Source organism: Boleophthalmus pectinirostris, unplaced genomic scaffold (genome assembly GCF_026225935.1).
Source record: "Boleophthalmus pectinirostris isolate CB_2022bp ecotype Guang Dong unplaced genomic scaffold, ASM2622593v1 HiC_scaffold_6, whole genome shotgun sequence".
Classification (NCBI taxonomy): domain Eukaryota; kingdom Metazoa; phylum Chordata; class Actinopteri; order Gobiiformes; family Gobiidae; genus Boleophthalmus; species Boleophthalmus pectinirostris.
Genome location: NW_026571447.1, coordinates 12,471,891 through 12,494,835, shown reverse-complemented (window position 1 = coordinate 12,494,835; position 22,945 = coordinate 12,471,891). Strand labels below are relative to the sequence as shown.

General features: G+C 39.2%; 1 protein-coding gene across 1 annotated transcript in view; it reads right to left on the bottom strand.

Annotated features, from left to right (window-relative positions):
• The window catches only part of LOC110174250 (mannosyl-oligosaccharide 1,2-alpha-mannosidase IA), a 363,419-nt gene that overhangs the window by 138,984 nt on the left and 201,490 nt on the right, over positions 1-22,945 (bottom strand). Inside the window, exon 3 of the mRNA XM_020940313.2 lies at positions 14,420-14,535. Within this exon, the coding sequence (XP_020795972.1) occupies positions 14,420-14,535 (116 nt within the window). The remainder of the gene's footprint in view (positions 1-14,419; positions 14,536-22,945) is intronic.

Here is a 22,945-nt window from a genome sequence, read left to right as displayed (position 1 = left end):
GCAGTACTCCAAACCCTTCTCCCAACGCTTAATTCCACGCTGACCAGTTTGACCTCATTCGATTCATAATAAAACATCCCGGCGCCTCTGAAACCTGCTCCTTGCCCGCTCCCACTATACGAACAAACACTAAGCATCGTCACACCTCGCAATATCTGCCAGCATCTGCCGTAACAGGCCTCCATCCTTCTCCGCTTCCTCTCAATGACACCCGGGAGATTTCACAGCCATTTAAGTCTCATCTGAGCAGTAGAATTATAGTCTTGAATGTGCTAATTATCCAGTTACTTCGAGGTTCAGCTCAGGAGACCGGTCCGATCTGCTGCATCCAGAGTTATTGGGAGCGCGTGTTGCTAGTTACGCTCAAGAGGCTCCATGGGATTCATCCACAAACACACAGGGGAGAGTTCGGATCTTTAACCAGCTGCAAATCACAATGAATGCGCCGCTCAGACTAGTCCTGAAAGAAACTGCCAACGCCTCGATAGCTCCATTTGTGGTGCAGACACTCGGGGTAGCTCTTCGTAATTGCTAGTAGATAAATCAGTGATGGACAGACAATGCTACAACAGGGTTTAAATAGAAATGTGTGTACAGTTGAGTTTTTATACGGCTCATATTACGCTGTTTTCTGATCTATGTTATAATGTTGTTTACTCATCACAAACATACCTGGAGTTGTGTTTTGTTTCGCCTTGTGATGTCATGTGGTAATACAGAAAGCACTCAAATGTGTGTTTAAACTCAATATATCTTCACTAGAATCATTTGGATGATTTCAGCCCTGGAATTGCTGATCTCTAAAGAACAAAAAAGAAGCTGTTTAAATGAAAACTACTGCTTCGTGACATCACAAGGTGGAACAGAGCATTTTGCGCTTTGGAGATGTAGATGGACTAATAATGCAGGATTATTCAAACATGTGTGAATGAAAAAAATAAAACAAATCCAGGTATGTTTTTGAGGAGGTACCAACATTATAACATTCTAACACAGCTCACTCAAAAAGCTTAGAGTAGTTCAGTAGAAATTGGCAATTCTAGGGCTGAAATAATCCAAATGATTCTAATGAAGGTGTATGGAGTTTAAAAACACAGTGGAGCATTTTCTGTATTACCACATGAAATCACAAGGTGGAAGAGTGTTTTCTGTTTGAGAGACGAGCTTAGCCTAAATATGCAAGGTTTTTGAGTTAAACATGTGTGAATGAAACAAAACACAACTCCAGGTATGTTTGTGATGAGGAAACAAAATCATAACACACAAAAAACAGCATAATCATAGACTGTATAAAGAAGTGGACTAAGCGTATGTGACGTCACCTATAGTGTTCAGCATCACTCAAATGAAGCTCGCAATACTAGCAGTTATAGGAGCAAATACGGAGTTATGCTCTGTATTATGAAGAGCAAATGGCAGAAAAAACCCCACCAGGATCATGTAGAGCGGGTTAATATGGAAATTTAAAAGCCAAAATGATGAGACTCACAGCAGCACTTACAGACAGAGGGGTGACAATATTCCAATGTAAGTCCATTCAAGCCAGGGTCTGAAGCCGCCGCATGCGAACTTCGTATTTTATATATAGAGTCAATGAGCATAATATAGGTCAGACCTGGGCATTGTACAGCTTCCAGGCCACATTCAGCTCTTTGGTTGACTCTGAACGGCCCATTTAAGCTCATTTAGAATCACAAAATAAACATATTTTATAATTTGACCTCATGCATGGACTATAGCAGCATTGCTTTAATTTTGTGTTTTTTTAAATAACGTTTTTTGTAAGGCAACCTCACTTTTTCATTGCTTAGTCATAACATAAACTCTTACCAGTCTTACCAGCTGGTCAAAACAATGCTATTTACTGCTTTTTATAAAGAAATGCAGTTAATATTATGCAGAATTTCGGCCTGTTCCTCCACAATATTTTCTCTTTCTCATGTTGTCACATGGAAAAAATAATGCCCACCCGTGATATAGGTCCTTTAAATTACCCCAGGGCAGCTGTTGTTACACAGAAAGAGTAAATGATTCTCACAGGGTGCCTGAGAAATGAACCAATAATGAACCTACTAAGTGCTTTTCTTATGGTGTTTAGATGAATGAGCTTGTAAACAACTGTAAACCCATTATCTATTTCACAATAATTATTATGAAACTTTTCAGATTATGGAAAGTGTTTAGAATCAAACACTGTTGCTATCCTAAATACAAAACCCTACAATTACTGCACAGTCTGGAATAGAAAAAGGCATTTTGTGAGGCTACATTCATATGCACACCTTGGCCATCCATTGCTTATTACTTCAATTATGTCTTAATTAATTGCGCTTCTATTTTTGCACACAGTATTGATTCCCTTTGCTCCTGTGAGGCAGATGGGTACGTGGTGGCCTGACCAGCCAGTCCCTTTTATATTCTGTTTGAATGCATGGACATTTAGGGAATTGGACCATAACGTGTAAAAAAAAAAAAAAAAAACTCTGTCCAAACTTGAGACAATCAAATACAGCCACTAATTTACAGAATGTCTCTCAAATGCAGAAAACATCTCCTCTTGTACCATTCAGAACAAAATATATAACTTCTTTGACCTGAAATAAGTAATAATTTGGCACTTTGACTATAAATTCTGAAAAAAATCCACACTGTTTCTCAATCCTTTATGTTGTTTTTCTTTCTTTTTTTTACATGTTTGTTTTTGACACAAACTGAACATGTCTCTCTCTGATTGGTTAATCCACCTGTCAATCACGCCCTCTGAAATCAGGCAGACAGGACAGCTCCAGATCCGCTCGTCTTTGTAAAGTTTAGTCAAAGCGTGTGGTTTTGGCTGGTCAGGTGAGGTAAGCAGTGCATCTGTGGGCTTTTTCGATGTAACAGCGTTGCGCTTTTGTAACAGAGAAAATGGAACAAAATGAAACAGAAAAGAACTTTTGTGAAGATCAATTCTAATCCTGTCCTAGATCCGTCTTTAAATGTCATATCATGAATCACTGTCTTGCTTCTGAGAACTGGTTCAATAAAAGAAAATACGCAGCAGATGACCTGAAAGAATTATCAAAGTTAACAATACTAGTTTTGCACCAGCTACTTTCTGATCTGTTATAATGTTTCCTCATCCCAAACAAACCTGGAATTGTGTTGTTTCATTCACACGTTTAAGACACAAACCCTGCATACTTCAGCTGAGTTGTTCTCTTAGAAACAGAAAACACACTGGCGCACCTTTTGATGTCATGTGGTAATACAGGAAGTGCTCCATTGTGTTTTTAAACTGAATACACCTTCACTAGAGTTTGGAAGACTTCAGCTCTGAAATTGCCATTCTCTATTGAACTAAAGGTAAAAACTAGCTGTTGAAAAATACCACTTCATGACATCACAAGGTGGAACAGAGCATTTTGAGCTTTCCAGATGTAGACAGACTAATAATAACTGTTACTCAAACATGTGTGAATGAAACAAATCGCAACTCTAGATATGCTTTTCAGGAGGTCAGGGGCAGCGCTACCATTAGGCAAAAGTAGGCGGCTGCATAGGGCCCTCAAACCTGGAGGGGCCCCCAACCACTTGCCCTCAGTGCCACTAACGGTCGAGGCAACAGAGCAATTCGATTTTCTCTCAATATGACATTAAATGAGAGTAGTTTACTTTTAAAGAATACTACTACAACTACAACTACAACAACTACAACTACTACTACTACTACTACTACTACTACTAACTACTACTACTACTACTACAACTACTACAACTACTACTACTACTACTACTACAACTACTACTACTACTACTACAACTACTACTACTACTACTACTACTACTACTACTACTACTACTACTACTACTACTACTACTACTAAACTACTACTACTACGACTACTACTACTACTACTAACTACTACAACTACTACACTACTACAACTACTACTACTAACTACTACTACTACTACAACTACTACTACTACTACTACTACTACTACTACTACTACTACTACTACTACTAACTTACTACTACTACTACTACTACTACTACTACTACTACTACTACTACTACTACTACTACTACTACTACTACTACTACTACTACTACTACTACTACTACTACTACTACTACTACTACTACTACTACTACTACTACTACTACTACTACTACTACTACTACTACTACTACTACTACTACTACTACAACTACGACTCCTACTACTACTACAACTCCTACTCCTACTACTACAACTCCTACTACTACTACTACAACTTCTACTACTCCCACTCCAACTACTACAACTCCTACTACTACTACTACAACTCCTACTACTACTACTACTACAACTTCTACTACTCCCACTCCAACTACTACTACTACTACTACTACTACTACTACTACTACTACTACTACTACTACTACAACTACAACTCCTACAACTACAACTACTACTACAACTACAACTACTACTACAAGAACTACAACTACAACTGCTACAACTACAACTACTACTACTACATGTGCATGTCTCAAGAACAATGGGGAAAAATAGACGATAAATATATTAAAACAAAACAAAAAAAAAAACAAAAAAAACAAAAACAAACGGTGCACAAGTTCGCTTAGGGCCCCCAAATTGCTAACTCCGCCACTGCAGCAGGTATCAGCATTATAACATCGCTTAAAGCTCACAAGAGTCCATTTTGTCTAATGTTGGACCTATAAACTACAACCATTTAAGTAAATGTATCAAAAACTATTTCTAAAAGTAAAAATGAAGTGAAGAGGAAATTGCTTTAGCAAACCAATCAAAAGTTTTGCCCTGACTTCTGCCACTCAGAGACAAATGAGTCAGAACTAAAAGGTAAGCGTCTGACAGACAGATCAGGAATACAGATTTGTCAGAGTGATTCATTTGAGCTGTGAGCTTATATCTCCTCTTTGATCCGAGTAAATTTCCTGATGACTACGAGAAGTCCTGTGACCGGTAATAACTGATATAGAAAAGCTAGAAATAAGACAGGGCCCAGATGTGACGGGAGGAGGAGAGGTTTAGTGAGGTAATAAAAGTGGGACGACCTGAGGGAATCGAATTCAATCTCCAAGTCTTCATTAGTCACTTTTCATTACTCCCCTAAAAAGGAAGGGTCTGATGGGCTGCCAGAGGACAAGCACTTGACCACAACTCCAAACCAATTATAGGTTCATTCAAATGTATGCGCATTAAACCTATACTAGAGTCTGCATGGAGGACTGACTTTAAAGAACAGTTGTGAGCGAGAATGTGCCAAAGAAAACAACATAAAAAACCTGAAACTTATTATTATTAACTAAAAGGTTTATGCGTGGGTGGACAGTTGGTGTCTCTGAATTGCACTTAAATGTCAGTGTTGAGATGTTGCCTAAGGCTCATAGTTGCTTCCCGTCATCCACAACCTCTAATTTAATGGGCCCATATTACACTATTTTAAGATCCATGTTATGACGTTGTTTCCTCATCAAAATCATACCTGGAGTTGTGTTTTATTTCATTCACACAAGTTTAACACACAGATTTAGGCAGAGTTCTTCTCATCAATAATAACACAGGGTTGCTAAACATGTATGAAAGAAACAAAACACACCTCAAGGTATGTTTTTAATCTGTGAAAATAAGACCAAACCAAAAATAAGAAAACAAAAAAGCAACGGTTTTCTTCATTATCTGTTTCCAAAACCAAAATAACCGGATAATAATTTGTTTTTTTCAGATTTTGAGTTTGTGTTTAAATGAATTATGGTAAAAAAAAAAAAAAATGAATAAAGGATAACAGCCGTTTCCCGTTTCCGTGACTTAAACTGTGGTGCTGGACTGAACCAGGACTAAACCAGGTCCGGGACCAGACCGTAACAAGACTGGGACTGAGACCAGGACTGAGACCTAGACAAGACCAGGACCAGACCGTTATTGAGACCGAGACCAGACAAGGACCAGACCGTGATTGAGACCGGGACTAAGAACAAGACTGAGACTGGGACCAGACCAGGACCAGACCATGATTGAGACTGGGACTGAGACTTGGACCAGACTGGGACTGAGACCAAGGTCAGATCGGAATCAGACCAGGACTGAGACTGGGACTGAGACTGGGACTGAAAACAGTTTAGTCCTGGTTTAGTCCTGTTTTAGTCCTGGTTTAGTCCTGTTTTAGTCCTGGTTTAGTCCGTATGCATCGCAAAAGTCCGACATCGCAGTTTAAGTCACGGAAACAGGAAACGGCCATTATCCGTTTTTTCCATTATTCATTTAAATACAAAATCGAAAACTGAAAAACGAATTATCTGTTTTTTTTTTTGTTTTTTCATTTTGGTTTTGGAGACAAATAATGAAGACAATTGTTGTTTTTTCGTTTTCTTACTTTTGGTTTTATTTTGAAAAAAACGAATGAATGAATGATACACCGATTGTTTTTTATCATAACATGGCTAAAAACAGTCATTTTGCATAATATAGGACCTTTAAGGAATAAAAATTAAATCAACTTAAAATAGAAACACTTTCCCATGATTTCACCCACCTTTCAGTGCTGCTGGGTGATCTGTTGGGTGCTCATAATGCAGCACCCAGGGACTCATCTCCGTTGCTTTAGTTAAGTTTATGCTTTATAATAGCGAGTCTACTGCACATGCTTTGGTTTTAAGGGGGGAAACTGGAGCTCAGACAGGAATGAAACTGAGCCAAAAGGTATTTATCACATTGTAAGACCTGTGGAATTGCACTGCGGATGGTTGTTGGTGTGATCCACGTGCTGTGAGAATTAGATAATGATCTACATGGAAGCGGGGCTCAGTTCTGAAGATCCAGAGTGAGTTGAGAGTGAACTGTGGCTGTGACAATGGCTTGTATTCAAACTAAGAGATATCGAGGCATTGAGATCTTACCTGCGAGTACTTTTGGGGCATTACAGTATTTATAATTAAAATGGAAATCCTACATTTGTATTGACGATGAACAGTAAAATAAGTAAAAACTGGAGCTACTGAACATTCTGTATCTTTTCTCTAATTGCTCTTATCATCACTTGTTCTGTTCCAATCCACTTTATTTCTGTAGCACTTTTCAGAAACAAAGAAAATGCTGCACATAGAGAAATAATAAATTTTAAAAAAAAGTAATGTAGTACAAAAATGTATTAAAAATGTAATACAATAAAAATGTAATAATAATGTGTTGATTCGTCACATACCAGTTAAAGATGCATTGTGTAACTTTTCTGGTGGAAGGTCCATCAAATGCTTTTCTCCATGGAGATATTATTGTTTTGTCTGGAATGTTTCACAGTATGGTATTAAGGAGAGGAGAAGAGGAGAGGAGTAGAGGAGAAGAGAGGAGGAGAGGAAAGGAAAGGAGGAGATAGGAGGAGAGGAGAGGAAAGGAGCGAGGAGTAGAGGAGGACAGGGGAGAGAAGTAGTGGGGGAGAGAGGCAGGGAAGAGAGGAGGAGAGGAGAGAGGAGGAGAGATGAGAAGAGGAGGACAGGGGGAGAGGAGAGGAGGAGAGGAGGGGAGGAGAGAGGAAGAGAGAGGAGAGGGGAAGGAGAGAGGAGTAGAAGAGGGCAGGAAATGAGAGCAGGAGAGTGGAGGAGAGAGGAAAGGAGAGGGGGACAGGAGAAGCAGAGAAAGAAGAGAGAGAGAGAGGAAATGAGAGGAGGAAAAAAAGAGAGGAGAAGAGGAGGAGAGAAGAGAGGAGGAGCAGAGGAGTAGTGGAGAAGAGAGGAGGAGAGAGGAGTAGTGGAGGAGAGAGGAAGAGAGGATAGGAGAGGAGGAGAGAGGAGGAGAGGAGAAGAAGAGAGAGGAGGGGAAAGGAGGTGAGAGGAGGAGAGGAAAGGAAACGAGAAAGAGGAAGATAGTCGGCTCTCCTACTCTCCTCTTTCGAGTAGAGGAGGAGAGTAGAAGGAGAAGAGGAGAGAGAGGAGGAGAGAGAAGAAGAGGAGAGGAGAGGAGGAGAGAGAAGGAAGAGAGAGAGAGAGGAGAGAGAGAGAGAGGAGGAGAGAGAAGAGAGGAGTAGAGGAGGAGAGAGGATGAGTGGAAAGGAGGGGAGGAGAACAGGAGGAGAGAGAAGTAGAGGTAGAGAGAGGAGGAGAGGAGAAGAGGAGAGAAACAAGGAGAGGAGGAAGAGTTCACCAAAGGAGACAGGTTGAGTTACAGTTAAGTTACAGGTCAGATCCGTGGAGAGGCAACCCCGCTCACAGTCACAATGCCTGTTTTTCTAGGTATTTTTGAGTTATAAAACCACCTATAACTGAACAAATAAGTAAGGTAGAGCTGTTTAATGTCACAGTTTGGAACATTCCAGTCAAAGCAAAGACATATCCACAGAGAAAAGCATCTGATGGAAAAGTTACATAGTGCAGCTTTCCGTGCGGGCAGATGGTGTGTACTAGTAGTTGTGAGTTATTTTTAGCTGACACCTGGCTGAAGAGTGTGAGGAGCAGCTGATGTCCAGTACGCTAGCGTGAGGAGACTTGTTAGAAACCTGCCGACAGACGAGAACCTTGTCACTGTTTTCCCGCTAACGACTTGCGAGCTGCTGTCACCGCATATTGAGCCCCGGATGACGGACAAGTCTGAAGTCATGAATCTAACAAGCTGTGAGTAAATGTGTCTGAAATGAGACGGCCGGCTTTGATATTCAATTAAAACACACCTCGCCCTGCTGCGTGGCGAAACTGTGAAGCGTATGCAGGACAGCTCGCGTACTTTTGTGTTTTGAGCTCAAATATGCTCTTTGTAGGTTTGCAGACCGTCTGTTTACGCTCTCGAATTTCTGCTGTACACAATGAAACTACAAAAAACATAAAAATCAACACTTCTCAATGAAATAAAGCTAGTAAGGTCTGTTGCACAAAGACAGATTCAAATATTTACACAAAAATTATTATGTTGGAGGGCAGGACGAGGTACAATTTCCACAAGACGATGAGACATGATGAGATTGGGTCTACGAGAACGAGACAAGATCAGCTTTTGACATTATTTAAGATATAATAAATACTTTGTGCAATTCAGTTCCCAGTTTTAGCTTCACCATTTTTGATTTACTTTATTGAATATTTCTGCTGTCATTGTAGCTCTGCTTTTTGGGACTGTGCATTCTCAAAAAATGTAACTCGCCAGTACTATTTTTTCAATCCAAACGTAAAAACATGAGGGAAAAAATCTCACAAGATCATTTTTAATCTTGTGGCAATTTTGTCTTGTGAGATCTTGTGCTATGAGATCTTCTGGCACTGGCTTCTGTGTTGTATAGGAACAGAGATTGAGGCTACATTCAGACTGCAGGGCTTAATGTTCAATTCGGATTTTTTGGGAAATACGATTTTTTTGCAAGGTCGTTCACATTAGAGGTCTGGGACAGAATTTTCAGTCCCACTCCTGTCTGCATCTGTGATATTTTGTTCCACTCCCGCCTGCAATTCCCGTAAGATAGGGCCGTTCGCTTTCTTAAGCTCTATCAAACACGGAGAAGCGGAAAGGAATTGTCTAAAATGTGCGCGAGATTAGACCACACTCGCAAATTTAGGCTGCTTAAAATGTTTTTATTAATGCCAAATAAAATATCCAGCACAAATTATGCATGATAGGCATACATTAATCATTTGTATATTTTACTTTACACTCATATTTAGTTTGCCACTTCCGCAATGTGCAGTCCCACTCCCATCTGCGCCCACAATGATCTTTCAAAATGTGTCCCGCACCACACTGTTTTGCGTTGGGTTCTGCGGGAATGCAGGGCTCTAGTCCACATTTCCAATTAAATGATACTTGTATGTGATCTCCAGTGTGAACTTTAGATGCCCCTAAAGTGTCCTGTGTGCTCAGTGTTTACAGAAATAGCCTAAACGCTGGGCTTGTCTCCCAAAATACGGTCCAGTTCTTCATAAAATGGACAGGTTACATGTCCACGGCCACTTTGTTTGTTTGAAACTTTAGCCTCCTTGACTAAAGCCTCCTTTGGCTCCTTTGGCTCGCAGGCTCTTTATTTTTTGTTGACAATGGAGCCAGGACCTCCTGTAGCCGCACTTGGCCATTTCTTTGGCAATCATTTCAAAAACCGCCTGGTTCGGATAAGACCCCTCCAATTTGACCTGAATACAGCGATCCCCCCAATTATCAATAAACTGGCTAACCTCCCTTTCCCTTCATTGACTAGACTCTGAGCCTGATGTGTAGGTGGGATGAATGTGACCTGGCCGTTCAGACTGAAGTCACATGTCAAAAGAAAGAAAATGTATTGGTTTTAGGAGCACATATCCAAGTGGTCTGGGTCGCATTTGAAAAAAATCTGTGCCATTCAAAGATCAGATACAGGTCGCATAGGGGTGAAAAAATAAATAATAAAAAAAAAAAAAAAAGGATTTGGGTCACTTCAGGCAGCAGTCTGAATATTGCCTTAGCTCAACACAAATCCTTTATTATTTGGACCAGCCTATGCACTTCGACATAAAAGGGAAGCTGCTCTCTTTCTTATTGTTTAATATGTTGTATATTTGGTTTGTATTTGCTTGGGATCCAGAATACACACGTGAATGACGGTGAATACAGATGTGATTGACCAATCAGAGAAACACATGGTCCATATCAAAACAAATATTCTGCTTACAAGGAATAAACATAGCCTTTTTTATGTAGAATCAATGAGCAAAGCATTAAAGTGTGTTAATCTGTGATGAGAGAAATGTTATTTGGTTTATAAATATTAGATGACCAATGGACTTTTTCATTTCACGTGTCACTGAGAAAAACAAATTTAATGCACAATCATGTTTTCTCAGACTCTACTGTAAATGTGAAGGAAGGCATGGGGATCTGTATCTTTTATATAGATATCAATATGTGCTAATCAAATACAGTGATATCATTGTTCTTTAAGTCCTGACGAAACGCTGGTTCATGTCTCAATAAAAGATTTAAAAAGTTGAGTACACTACAGTCCCTCTGACTTCACTTCACTCACATTTCCACGTTGTTATGTGCTCAGCTAAATGTCTGCTCCTCAGATACCATTGTGGATTGGACAGTGTTTGTATGTTTTATTTGTGCTGAACTTCAGAGTTAGTGGAGCTCAAATTGTTCGGGGGCTTTTTTCATTTCACATTGATTTCTCAAGTAGCATTTTTTGAAAGTCAAGATGTTTTCAAGAACCGTACAGCTATGTCAGGTAGTCATTTTTAAACTCGTCTTGAATGTTTGACTGACTAGATTGTGACATGTTTTTCAAAATAACATCTGCTGTGGTGGACACTTAAAAGGTGCACTGTGTAACTTTTCAGATGGGGGTCCATTACCTCCTTATTTTTACAGAGATGTTGTTGTTCTGCTTGGAATGTCCCAGTATGATATTAAAGGGACAGAATTTTTAGAATTTTGGACATAGACAAGGTTGCCAATCTGCACACCACTTTCATACTTATGGATGTTTTATTACTCTAAAAATCATAGAAAAACATATGTCTTAATCAGAAATAACTGTAAGGATCAGAGCTAAACCATCTACAGACATGTGGATTCACAGTTCATGACAATACTTTTCTGATTCATTAAAGGGACAGTCCGAAATTTTGGACATAGGACCTCATATCCTAGTTAGGCAGAGTGTTGGAGTTGTGTGGAGACACGTTTTAAAATATTCCATCCAGTCCTTGTATTTGCAGAGGTCGCTGGTGCTAGGCTAGTGCATGTCAATGGCCATAATTAGCCTGCCATTAAAAACAGTCTTATCCACTCCACAAAACACCCAAAGCAAATCTGTTATTACGCCAGACTGTCGATGTGAATGTCTGTGCTGACAGAATAATGTTTAAAATAAAACTGCTACTACTTTGCCAGTAAGGTAAGTGCTAGGTGATATCAGTCCTCCACTGCCAAGCTTTCTATCAGGAAGTACAACTCTCTGCTGCTGCTCAGACATAAATCCTTCAAATGCAAGGTTGGTTTTACTTCTAAAATGATTCTATCAACACAGACATTCACATTAGCAATCTGGCGTAATAATAGATTTGCTACGGGTGTTTTGTGGAGTGGGTAAGAAGTTTTTAGTGGTAGGCTAACTGTGGCCATTGATATGCACTAGCCTAGCACCAGTGACCTCTGCAAATACAAGGACTGGTTGGAATATTTTAAAACGTGTCTCCACACATGTCTCCAACACTCTGGCTCACTAGGAAATGAGGTCCTATGTCCAAAATTCCATATTGTCCCTTTAAACAGATCTACCTTACATTTAATTCAATTACAAATGGTTTTATTGCTCAAAAATACAGAGAAAAACAGGCATTCTGACTGTGAGTGGATTCGCCTCTCCACAGATCTGACCTGTAACTTGGTCTGGTTTGGTCTCCATGAAGACAGAAACGTTTAACACCATACTCTGAAACATCCCAGACAAAGCAATAACATCTCCATGGAAAAAAAGCATTTGAAGGACCCTCCACCAGAAAAGTTACACAATGCACCTTTAAATACAGCTGCCAGTATGCACTTGCTTACAACATCCAGAAAGGACCCAGCCAATATCAGTTTCCAGAGTTTATGGTCCTTTGGGTTCCCAGGACACATGACACAGACACGTGAGCTGTCTGAGTCCTGGGCTGTCTGTACATAAAGATAGAGGGTGTTAAAAGTGTAAAAATGCCAGTTCTTTTGATCTGAGGGTAATTTAAACTCACTCTAGTTGGTTTTGATTTGGGAATTGGCAGTAATCATTATGCTTTTAGGCAGTAAGGGACAAAAACAGTATACCCAGACACCCAGAGTGCTTTAGCCCTGATTATAAACTGTTCCCCAATGCCACTTGAGAGTCGAGAAATAATGAAACACTGAACCAAGCACGGGTCAGTGCCATAGGTGTAAAAAGCATACACAAAGCAAATGTCTCTACTAAAATATAGAAAAAGGCCGTAAAACAAAACATAATACTTGAAAACAGCTAAATTGAATATTACATTGAGATTTCTTATTCAAAGTATATTTTGATATGCAGTTAAGCACCCATTAGTTTGAAACGTTGAACTATTATAAAGGATAAGCATATGGATTCCTTCATGATTGATGACAGCAATAACACAATTCAAATAAAAATAATATACGTTTTAAATGGAGAGATCCTTCAAACCAGGAAGTTTTAGAAATGTAAGACTCATACACTGTATTAAGGAGTGGACTAAGGGAATATGATGCCACCCATAGCGTTTGGCTCACAGAGGCTGGCAGTTAAAGGGCGAATTTGGAGACAGGTTCATATTAGGAATAAGAATTTATTTATGGACAAAATAGTGAAATAAAAACAACATATAGAGCGGGTTAATACAGACATTTTAAGACCAAAATGACGAGGCTCACTGCAGCAGTTACAGAGAGAGTGGTGACAATTTTTCAATATAATGTCAATTGGAGCCAGAGTCGATGGAGCCAGAAGCGTCACCATGCTTACCATATTTTTCTGACTACAAGTCGCACTTTTTTTCATGGTTTGGGTGTTTCCTGTGACTTATACTCCAGTGCGACTTATATATTAAACTTTTCACACTGACAGGCGTGAGAGGCTCTAGGCTTGTGTGTCAGTATCTGCTACTCCTATTACTCCTGTACCACTGTTACTTCGCCCTCTACTGCGTATGTCTCCTGCATAAAAAGCCACTGTCCTGTTGCAAGTGGTGAAATATTCAGCAGAAAGAAAGTTTGATGGACTAGCGGAATGTGAGAATGGAGAAAACAGCTTCACGGTAACCAGGCGGGTGCACCATGCAACTTTTCTAGAAGTCATTGGATGGATGGACAAAGCCTGGACTTCAGTGACAACAGAAACCATCCTGTTGGGATTCAGAAAGGCCGGAATAATTCTAACTGGAACTGATGCTGAGTCTGACGACAGCGACACAGAAGAGGAAACGGTGCTTCATTTACCTCCAGAGGTCGGGGAGTTGCTCGAAAGTGACACAGAGGATGAAGAATTCAATGGATTTAGTAATTTGGAGTGAAGTGGAGAGTTTGGTAAACTTGTTCTGTTCTGTTCTGTTGTTTGTGATGTAGTTATCTGAAGAACTGTTCATATGGGACGTTAACAGCCTGTTGTTCTCTGCTGTTACTATAATTTGCATTACAAGATGAAATGTTGGTTCCTGGTCTCTGATTTTGTAAAAATAAATTTCTCCCAAAAAATGTTCCCCCAAAAAATATTCCAATGTGACTTATATATGCTTTTTTCTTCTTCATTATGCATTTTTTGGCTGGTGAGATTATACTCCAGAGTTGACTCTGGAGTCTGAAAAATATGGTACTTTCATATGTATATTATATAAACTGTCAATGTTGTGAACACAGCTACACCTTGAATTGCTTTTGAAGTGTGAGAGTTTGGTTGAAGTGATAAAAGTTGTGAGTTTTCTTACCGAGTTGAGATCCAGGCTGGTTTTGACCCACTCCTTGGCGTCGTTGTACTCTTCCATCAGGCCCATGATGTACAGTGTGTCCAGAGAATCGATGATGGAGGCTCCTCTCAGACCCCCTGCAAAACACAAGAGCACAAGAGGGCAATCAGCTTGACCCACATTTAGAACATCAATACACGCAGTTTAGCACAGCTTAACTCAATAATAATAAAAAGGTCGGATGGATCTGCGGCTCCGTGTGAAAATGAGTGGACTTCACATTTTGAGTTTTCAAATAGTAACACTCCCCTTAGATATTAAAGGCTCACTGTGCAACTTTTCTGGTGAAGGGTCCATCACTTACTTGTCTCCATGGAGATGTTACCGCTTTGCCTAGAATGTTCCATGGTATGACATTAAACATAAAAATACAATAATTCTTGGTATTAATAATGCATAGTGCTGTAACCTGCTTTATCTATACTGTGGAACATTCTAGACAAAGCAATAACATTTCAACACAGTGACTGACTTTGCTTATATTTTGAGATTAAAAGCCCAATTACTTTTTTGTCCATAATGATCTCTGGTCACGTCTGTCTTTGAGCCTTGAGCCAAACTCCAAACTAAACGGTGCAATTTGATTTTTTCATTTGAGTGATGAATATGAAACTCACCGGTCACCCATCATTTTGAAGATCACATTTCTTGCAACTCATCTTAACAGTTTAGTGCTTAAATCATTGATTCTGCAAGTGTTTTTCGGTTTCCAACAATATTTTTCCCTTTCTTTATCCCCGTAAGCAGGCATGTTTTTATTATTCCAATTTTTAAATTTAGAAATTTTTCAAAATACAAACAAAAACAGACAAAAATAAATGAATAATAATAAAAAAAATCTCCCACACCCCACTCCTCTCTTCACACTCTGCAGCCCAATATGTCAAATATGCTACACACATAAAATTACAAAAAAAAATTAAATAAAAATACTAGTTCAACAGTCAAGTCCAGTCCCATCAAAATGTTCAAGAAAGGTGTCCATATTTGTTTTAATATAGATTCATTATTGTGTCTCTGATTGGCTAATTCACCTGTCAATCACGTTCATCTGACCTGATAAAAGATGCACCAGATTCAGTGACCAGACTCACATCTTCATAAATTATTTGAGAAGTCTGTATCCGGGCAAACTTTGTCATTAATTAGCCTTAAAAAATCCCAAGAAGCATTTCACTACGGCTCGATTTGCAATCTTTCGACTGGCTTTTTGACTCTCGCATTTTTGTTTTGCAGCATTACGTTTTCTAGTGATTCCTTAAATGAGCCTTGCAGGTATTCCGACTTAACCCTGTAGCTTTCATGTTTATCTGCGCGTCTGTAAGTTGACAGCGTCTCTGATAAACATGAAAGCCCCCGGTACGCTGAGCTGGTGTAATTGGAGCAGTGGAGCTGGATGATAATAGTAAAACAGCTATGTGTGGCCAGATGAAACACAGAGTCCCTCAAAGATTAAAAGCATCAAGTAAAAAGCACTGGGGCTGGTGACATGAAAGTGCAGCCATTTGGGAGAGATGCACGTCGGGATTGGGGAGTACTAATGCAGTGATTTTAGCAAACACTTAGCATCTGGTGTCACGGTGAACGAGTCGGTGGCTAACAGAGCAGCTGAAAATACTGTGTCTTTCCATCTCATGTATTTTTCCCCAAACTAAATGAGAAACGCCAGGAGGTACGTTTTCCGTCCTGCTGGTGGCCCTGCAATGATATGCAAATGTGATCTGAGAAAATGGAAGAAGCTCAAAATCCCCTTCAGTGACGTACTGTATGAAGACTCTAAAGGCTACATTATTAATACTTTTACGGGGACATCGTGCTGGTGGTGCTCTGCCTGTATGTCTATAGCGGAATGGTCAGGAGTTACCATGGTGACACTATGCATACATTAGCGGTGTTTGGTGGTTACTCACCAAAAACGTTTCCAAGATATGAAAACTCAAGAAAAGTTTTAACAGCACATTTTCACAGCACTGGTTCTGTTTAGGTGTTTGATTGTCAACAAAAAAAAAAAACAGTAAATCAGTTCTTTCTGGTCAGATTGCGTTAAAACAAAGCTCAAATTAAAGTCTTCAAAAAGAGCAGTGCATACAGTCGCGCACTCCACAGACGTTCAGCGTCTTTTTTCATTTAATAGTCGAATAATCAGACCTAAGGGCAATTTTAGCTCATTTGTCCTCGCCTGGATTTTTTTTTTCTTCATTTTGCTATTAAAACTCCCCCTTTTACCCCCTAATGAAGTGTTATACATCCTTTTTCAGTACAGCCTGTTATGTCACAATCTGCATGCTGTAGTTGTGTCATATGGCTGTAATAAAAGCTATAGGACCAGAAATACAAATGAGAAAAACAAAACAAAAAAACTGAAAATAAAATTCACACTTTTTCATACAAAACACACAGAAAATGTATAAACAACATTTTGGACATAAAAAAAAAAAAGTTTAATTTAGGGCCTAAACTAGAAAAGTATATCAAGTCTGTGAGTAAACTACAAAATATTCTCATTGCTCTCAAAATGGAAACAGCTCCTGTCAGGTCCAGGGTTGCCTGGAAATTCAGAAAGATATCTCTCTGTATTTGTTATACAGATCCGATAAGTCTGGATTTGTCCAGGCAAGGTCCAGGGCACAGAGCCACATGACTTCCTGCATTTCCATGGTGTCTATTACATTTGGATTTGTACATTTGGACTGAAATAAACCTTTCAAATAAAACAGCAATGGATGTGCAATTACTCAGACCAAGATGTGTAATTTGCCATTTATTTGAGAAATAACTGCACTCAGAGCACCTTTTACAATTGTTACGAACACAGATGCTCAGAGCAGTTGACCATTTTGACTCACTATACTCTTTGGCAAAGTTTAGGCCAATGAAATTGGATGGAGCACATGCATTTCTATTGGACACTCATTTTCCCTATGTCATCACTCAGTGTGTGTGTGGTGTAGGATAATGCCGGAAATATGCTCGGAAAACTGCAACTGCACACTGCCCAGCTCCTTTTTACGTTTAATAGTCGATTAATCAACCATAAAAGGTTCTATCTTTTACAGTTGGAAAGTGATGTTTAGTTTTACAATACATATTCCAAGGTATCGTATATGATACCATCAGTCTGGAAGGGTTAATCTACCTAAATTTGTATGAGTCGACTATTCACTTTATTTACATTATAAAGATTTATATGGAACAACAGCAGGAGGGAGACGTGAGTCTGAGGATTTGGTATTGTTTGGTATTTATATATAAAAAGGCAGATTAAACCCATGATTCACATTCACAATGCACATGTCTCTATTAAATACATTGTTTCCTAACACAATTTCTGCATAAATAGTTGTTCTGGCAAACTCCTGTGCAGTTGTAGTCTTACGAGTGCAGTTTGGGTCAGGTACAAAGAGATACATAACAGTTTAGAGAGATTTTGCCACATCCTCGTTATAGGGAGCAAAGTTATAGCAAAGTTAAGTTTATTTGTATAGCACAATTCATACATTAAGTAATTCAAAGTGCAGTTACAGAATAAGAAAGACATTAAAAAAATCTACAAATTAGAAGAAAAGAGAGAAGAGTGGGGAACAAAACTACAGCCCTATTATCGTTAAGTTTAATAAAAAGGGGAAACAAACTCTAAAGGCTTCAGGGTTGATGATTTTAGGAAATGCAGCAGAGTAAGACTGAGTAACCCACTTAAATTAATGGAAACAGAATGAAAAATCTCTTGGTGACTGTGACTAACACTGCCTACAGTAGATGGCTGCTCTGATCTGACGTAACAGAGGGGCAACCTGGCACATCAAAGCGTCTGTCTCCAGGGGGCACTATTGCGAGCGCTCCACAGATGCAAATACTAACTGTAACTTTGGGCAAGTCTGGATATAAAACTGCACCCACAATTTGACAGGAAGTCTTTATTTTGTTGGATTGCAACACGTTATTTCTGGGTTAAGTATATGCAGATAGTTATTTTTATGTAGGACAATGAATACTTAATGTACCAAATTAAAAGCTTTATGATAGCAGAGATTAATTTGAAAGGGCAGATTATGTGCAGTCTGAATTAATTACAGTTACATTTTTAGCAACTATATTACATGTATGCAGAAACAGCAAACTACTGCTAAGTAGAGGTGGCAATTTGAGCAGTTTTGGCAGAGATTTATGGAAAAACACAGAGGAACTTCACCGGAGGGCAAGTGATTTCAGCTGTGGAGAAAGAGAGAGACAAACTAATTATGCAGAATTATTGAAACACAGGGGAAAAAAAACAACAACAAAAAACTCCCAGTTACAACATAGAAGCATGGTTAAAAAGGAAAGAAATATATATATAGGCCTATTAGAGGGGGACATATTACACTTTTCTGATCTATGTTATCATGTTTTCTCATCACAAACATATATAGAGTTGTGTTTTGTTTCATTCACACATGTTTAACACACAAATACTGCATAACTGAGTTCTTTTCTCAAATTGAAAAAACTCTGTTCGACCTCGATGTCATGTGGTAATACAGGAATCATTTGGGTAATTTCAGCATTGGAATTGCAAGTCTTTAAAAGGTAAAAAGTAGTAGCCTGAATCATCAGCCAGTTTCATTTTATAGAAACCGTCTGTCCTCGCAGCATTAGAATTCATTCGCTTGACAGTAGGTGGGTACATTTTTTCATTTAACCAATCACTGCTATTTGGTCATAATGTATGTAAGGCACCGCTAAAGGGGCTAACTGGTATATTAAGCTTTTCCCAAATCCCGTAGGAAGAAGGGCAATAACCTCTTTCCCCTTAATAAAATTCATCAAACATTCTCTTCGTTCCAACTTTAAATCCTCAATCTCGGGAATCGTTGCCAACACAGAATGTATGGTTCTTCGCTGATTGGCTGGTGCCCGAACTCGCACTTCCAGGATTTTTGCGAACCGTCTAGTGTATTTTGATTCCTCACTTAGACACTGGAGAGAAATGAAATTGAGTGGAGGCACTAGGTGGTGCCAGTCTGGCTAAAATAGCAGCTGTTAATTTGAAAACTACTGCTTCATGACTTCACAAAGTGGAACAGAGACGTCTGAGCTGAGGAGATGTAGACAGACTAATAATGCAGGATTACCCAAACAAGTGTGACAAAACCAGGGGTGTAGTGGGCGTGGTCCACCCACTTCTCCCGACATGAGATATAAAAAAAAATATATATATATAAAATAGCCTACGACTTAAATGTCAAACCGGAGCTATTGGTAATGGTGAAAACAACCTGCATAGGCTCATGATATCTGCAGTACTGCCCTATAGTGACCTGTGACATGAGGGACCAGGTCTGAACCAGGACTGAATCAGGACTAAACCAGGACTGAACCAGGACAAAACCAAGAAGTCCAAGATTAGTTCTGATTTAGTCCTGATTTAGACTTCAGTTTAGGCCTGGTGTAGTCCTTGTTTAGTCCTGGTTCAGTCCTGGTTTAGTCCTCCTGGTTCAGTCATGAATCACGTACCCCCACTTAAAAAATCCCCCCTACACCACTGAAAAAAACACAACTCAAGGTATGTTTTTGGTGAAGTAACAACACTCTAACATTGCTTAAAACTCACAAGAGTCAATTTTGCATAATACAGGACCTTTAAGTTCAAGGTTTACACCATTAAGCCGACACTGACTATAACTTTTCATGATATTTGGGCAGCCATAGTGTTTTGTATTGCCTAGACAGATTTTTTTCATTACATTTATTGCATATATGCATACAAATTATTATAAACATACATGAAAACACTAAAACAATACACAAAGATTAAATGAAATTGTGGTAATTAAATGATTCAGATTGATAATTTAAATTCTTTATAAATGAATAATAATGTAAATATCTTGTTTATTTGGAAGATGCTCTAATGATTTAAAGCAATACTTCAGACTGCATTTGAAGTGAAAGATATTGGCATTGGTATTATTTCACTTACAACCGCCCAGACTGATTATTGGGATTTAGATTGATAAAGTGAGTGATGGGGACGTTTCACTTTATCTCCATGGCGACGCAAGCTGATGAGGTCAGCCAGAATGCTCAAGGCTACATGGGACGCCAATCAATGACTTGACTGGCTAGACTCAGGGATGGCTGCGAGGTTATAAACGAGTACACATAAGCTGACTGTAAAACTACAATACGGTAATACACTCATGTTAAAGGTCCAATATAAAACAATGGATTTGTGTGAGCTTTAAACTGTGTTATAATGCTGTTACTGCATCAAAAACATATCTAGAGTTGTGTTCTGTTTCATTCACACATGTTTATCCTTTATTATTTGTTTTTCTACATCTCCAAAGCTCAAATTCTTCATGATATCCACCTTGTGATATCATGAAGCGGTAGATATCAAGTTAACACTTACCTTTTACCTTTAGTTCTGTAGAAATCGACAATTTCAGGATTGAAATTATCCACATGAATCTAGTGAAGGTGTGTAGAAATTAAAAACACAGTGGAGCACTTCCTGTATTACCACGACATCACAAAGTGCAAAAGACTGTTTTCTGCTTGAGAGAAGAACGCAGCTCAGAGTCCTGCACCAACCTAAATAGTTGCTGAAACGGGCGGGTTTTAAACGTTATGGAATTTTATGGACGAGTAGTAATTACACACGGGTGGGTCAGGACTAAACCAGGACTAAACCAGAACTAAACCAGGACTACACCGGGACTACACAAGGACTAAACCAGGTCTAAACCAGGACTAAACTTGGACTTAAGACAGAGAGAGCCCATGAAGCAGAGTGTCCGCAAAGTGCGATCAGGCAACAGGCATAATGTTGCGTCTGTGAATCCGTACTCCTACTGAAGAAAGCGTAACCGTATAATTTCATTTCATGGCTGTAATTCTTGAAATTTTAATTTTTCAATTCATATTCTGATGGATGCTTCAGTTAGAATACTTTTAATTTGTGTGTGATTTATCATGGGCACGGGCAGGTAACGGGTGGAATGTTAACGGGTCCTCGCGGGCGTGGTGCTGGTCTCCAAAAATGGACCCGTGCAGGACTCTGACACATCTTAAATATGCAGGATTTGTGTGTTTAACATGTGAATGAAACAAAACACAACTCCCGGTATGTTTGTGATGAGGAAACTACGCTATAACATAGATCAGAATATAGAATATGAGCCCGTTAACACTTATTGCAATCACCAATCAATATAACATAAGGGAGCACATGCCTGTCATTGCATATGTGCGTGCCATTCATAACAGTCACGGTCAGTTACAGCTTGAAACATACATAGTCCACTTAACAGCCATCTGCCGCGCTCGTGGGGTCGTGTGCACATTACTATCTCATATTCCACCTCTTCTAAAGTTACAAAGCAAAGATGTAACTCAAACTTTCAGTCTATCGTGTGGGGAAAAGACTATTTTAGCTTGCCAACAGACCAGCCTTATCTCCATCCAATGACAAATAGTGACAACTGAGAGGAGGAAGGTGGAATCAGATAGCTAATGCCCTTTTGGCGTTCAAACCCAGGGGTAGATCTCCGAGGCTCCGGGCTAAGCAACTGAGTGTGGAAAATTCCTATTGAAAACAGCAGCAAAACGAAAGATGATTGATTGACTGTGAGCATAGACAGAGCAGATCAATCCATCATGGTTTAGTCCTTCAGCTTCCACACTCTAAGAAGCTATTTATTTCTCTTCTCCTATGCTATGAATGGAAAGCCCCGGGGTCCTGTGAAGACTAGAGCGAGACCTGTGTATCACTGAGAACGGACAAATATAGAAAGGCCCACTCTGGCATTTACGCTTTCATATGTGCAGCGTGTGCACCTGATCAATCCGGTCAATATTCTGGATGAGTGATGACGTTGGGAGCGTGAGTTTGAAACGCTTGGTAAAAGACTTATTGGAATAGAGTTTAGTCCATCAATAATGCAGGGTTACTTTCACAACCCGGTCTATTTGCAACTACAAGGAAAGTGTGCGACTACAAAGAAAGTGTGCAAAAATGTTAAACTTAATACTGAAGTGCAGATTGACAGCTAACGTAAAAACATGGCAAGGCATGATAACGATGGCTTTAAAGGCCTGTCACCATTACAAATTTTAAAGTAAGATATAAACAAACCACAAAAAAAGTATTCTAGATCTATAATATTGTTTAAAAAAAAAAAGTGTTAATAAATAAATACTAGAATAGACTTAGTTTGTATCTGTAATGAGTCATAGAAGTTCATGATTCAACCTTCTACAGCCCAAATCACATTGTCCCACAGAAAAACAACCAAGAAAAAGTCATGATAATTATTGACCCCCCAAAATTATTGCTGCGTCTGTCATATTTTGCAGTATTTCCCAAACTTTTTGTCTGGGGACCCATATTTTAAAAGTCGCAAACCTTCACGACCCAAGTCAATAGACGTTATTTGAAAATGACAAAATAAAGGTGGATTTGACCATTACTGAACATTAATGAGGATGTTTTATTGTTGCGTT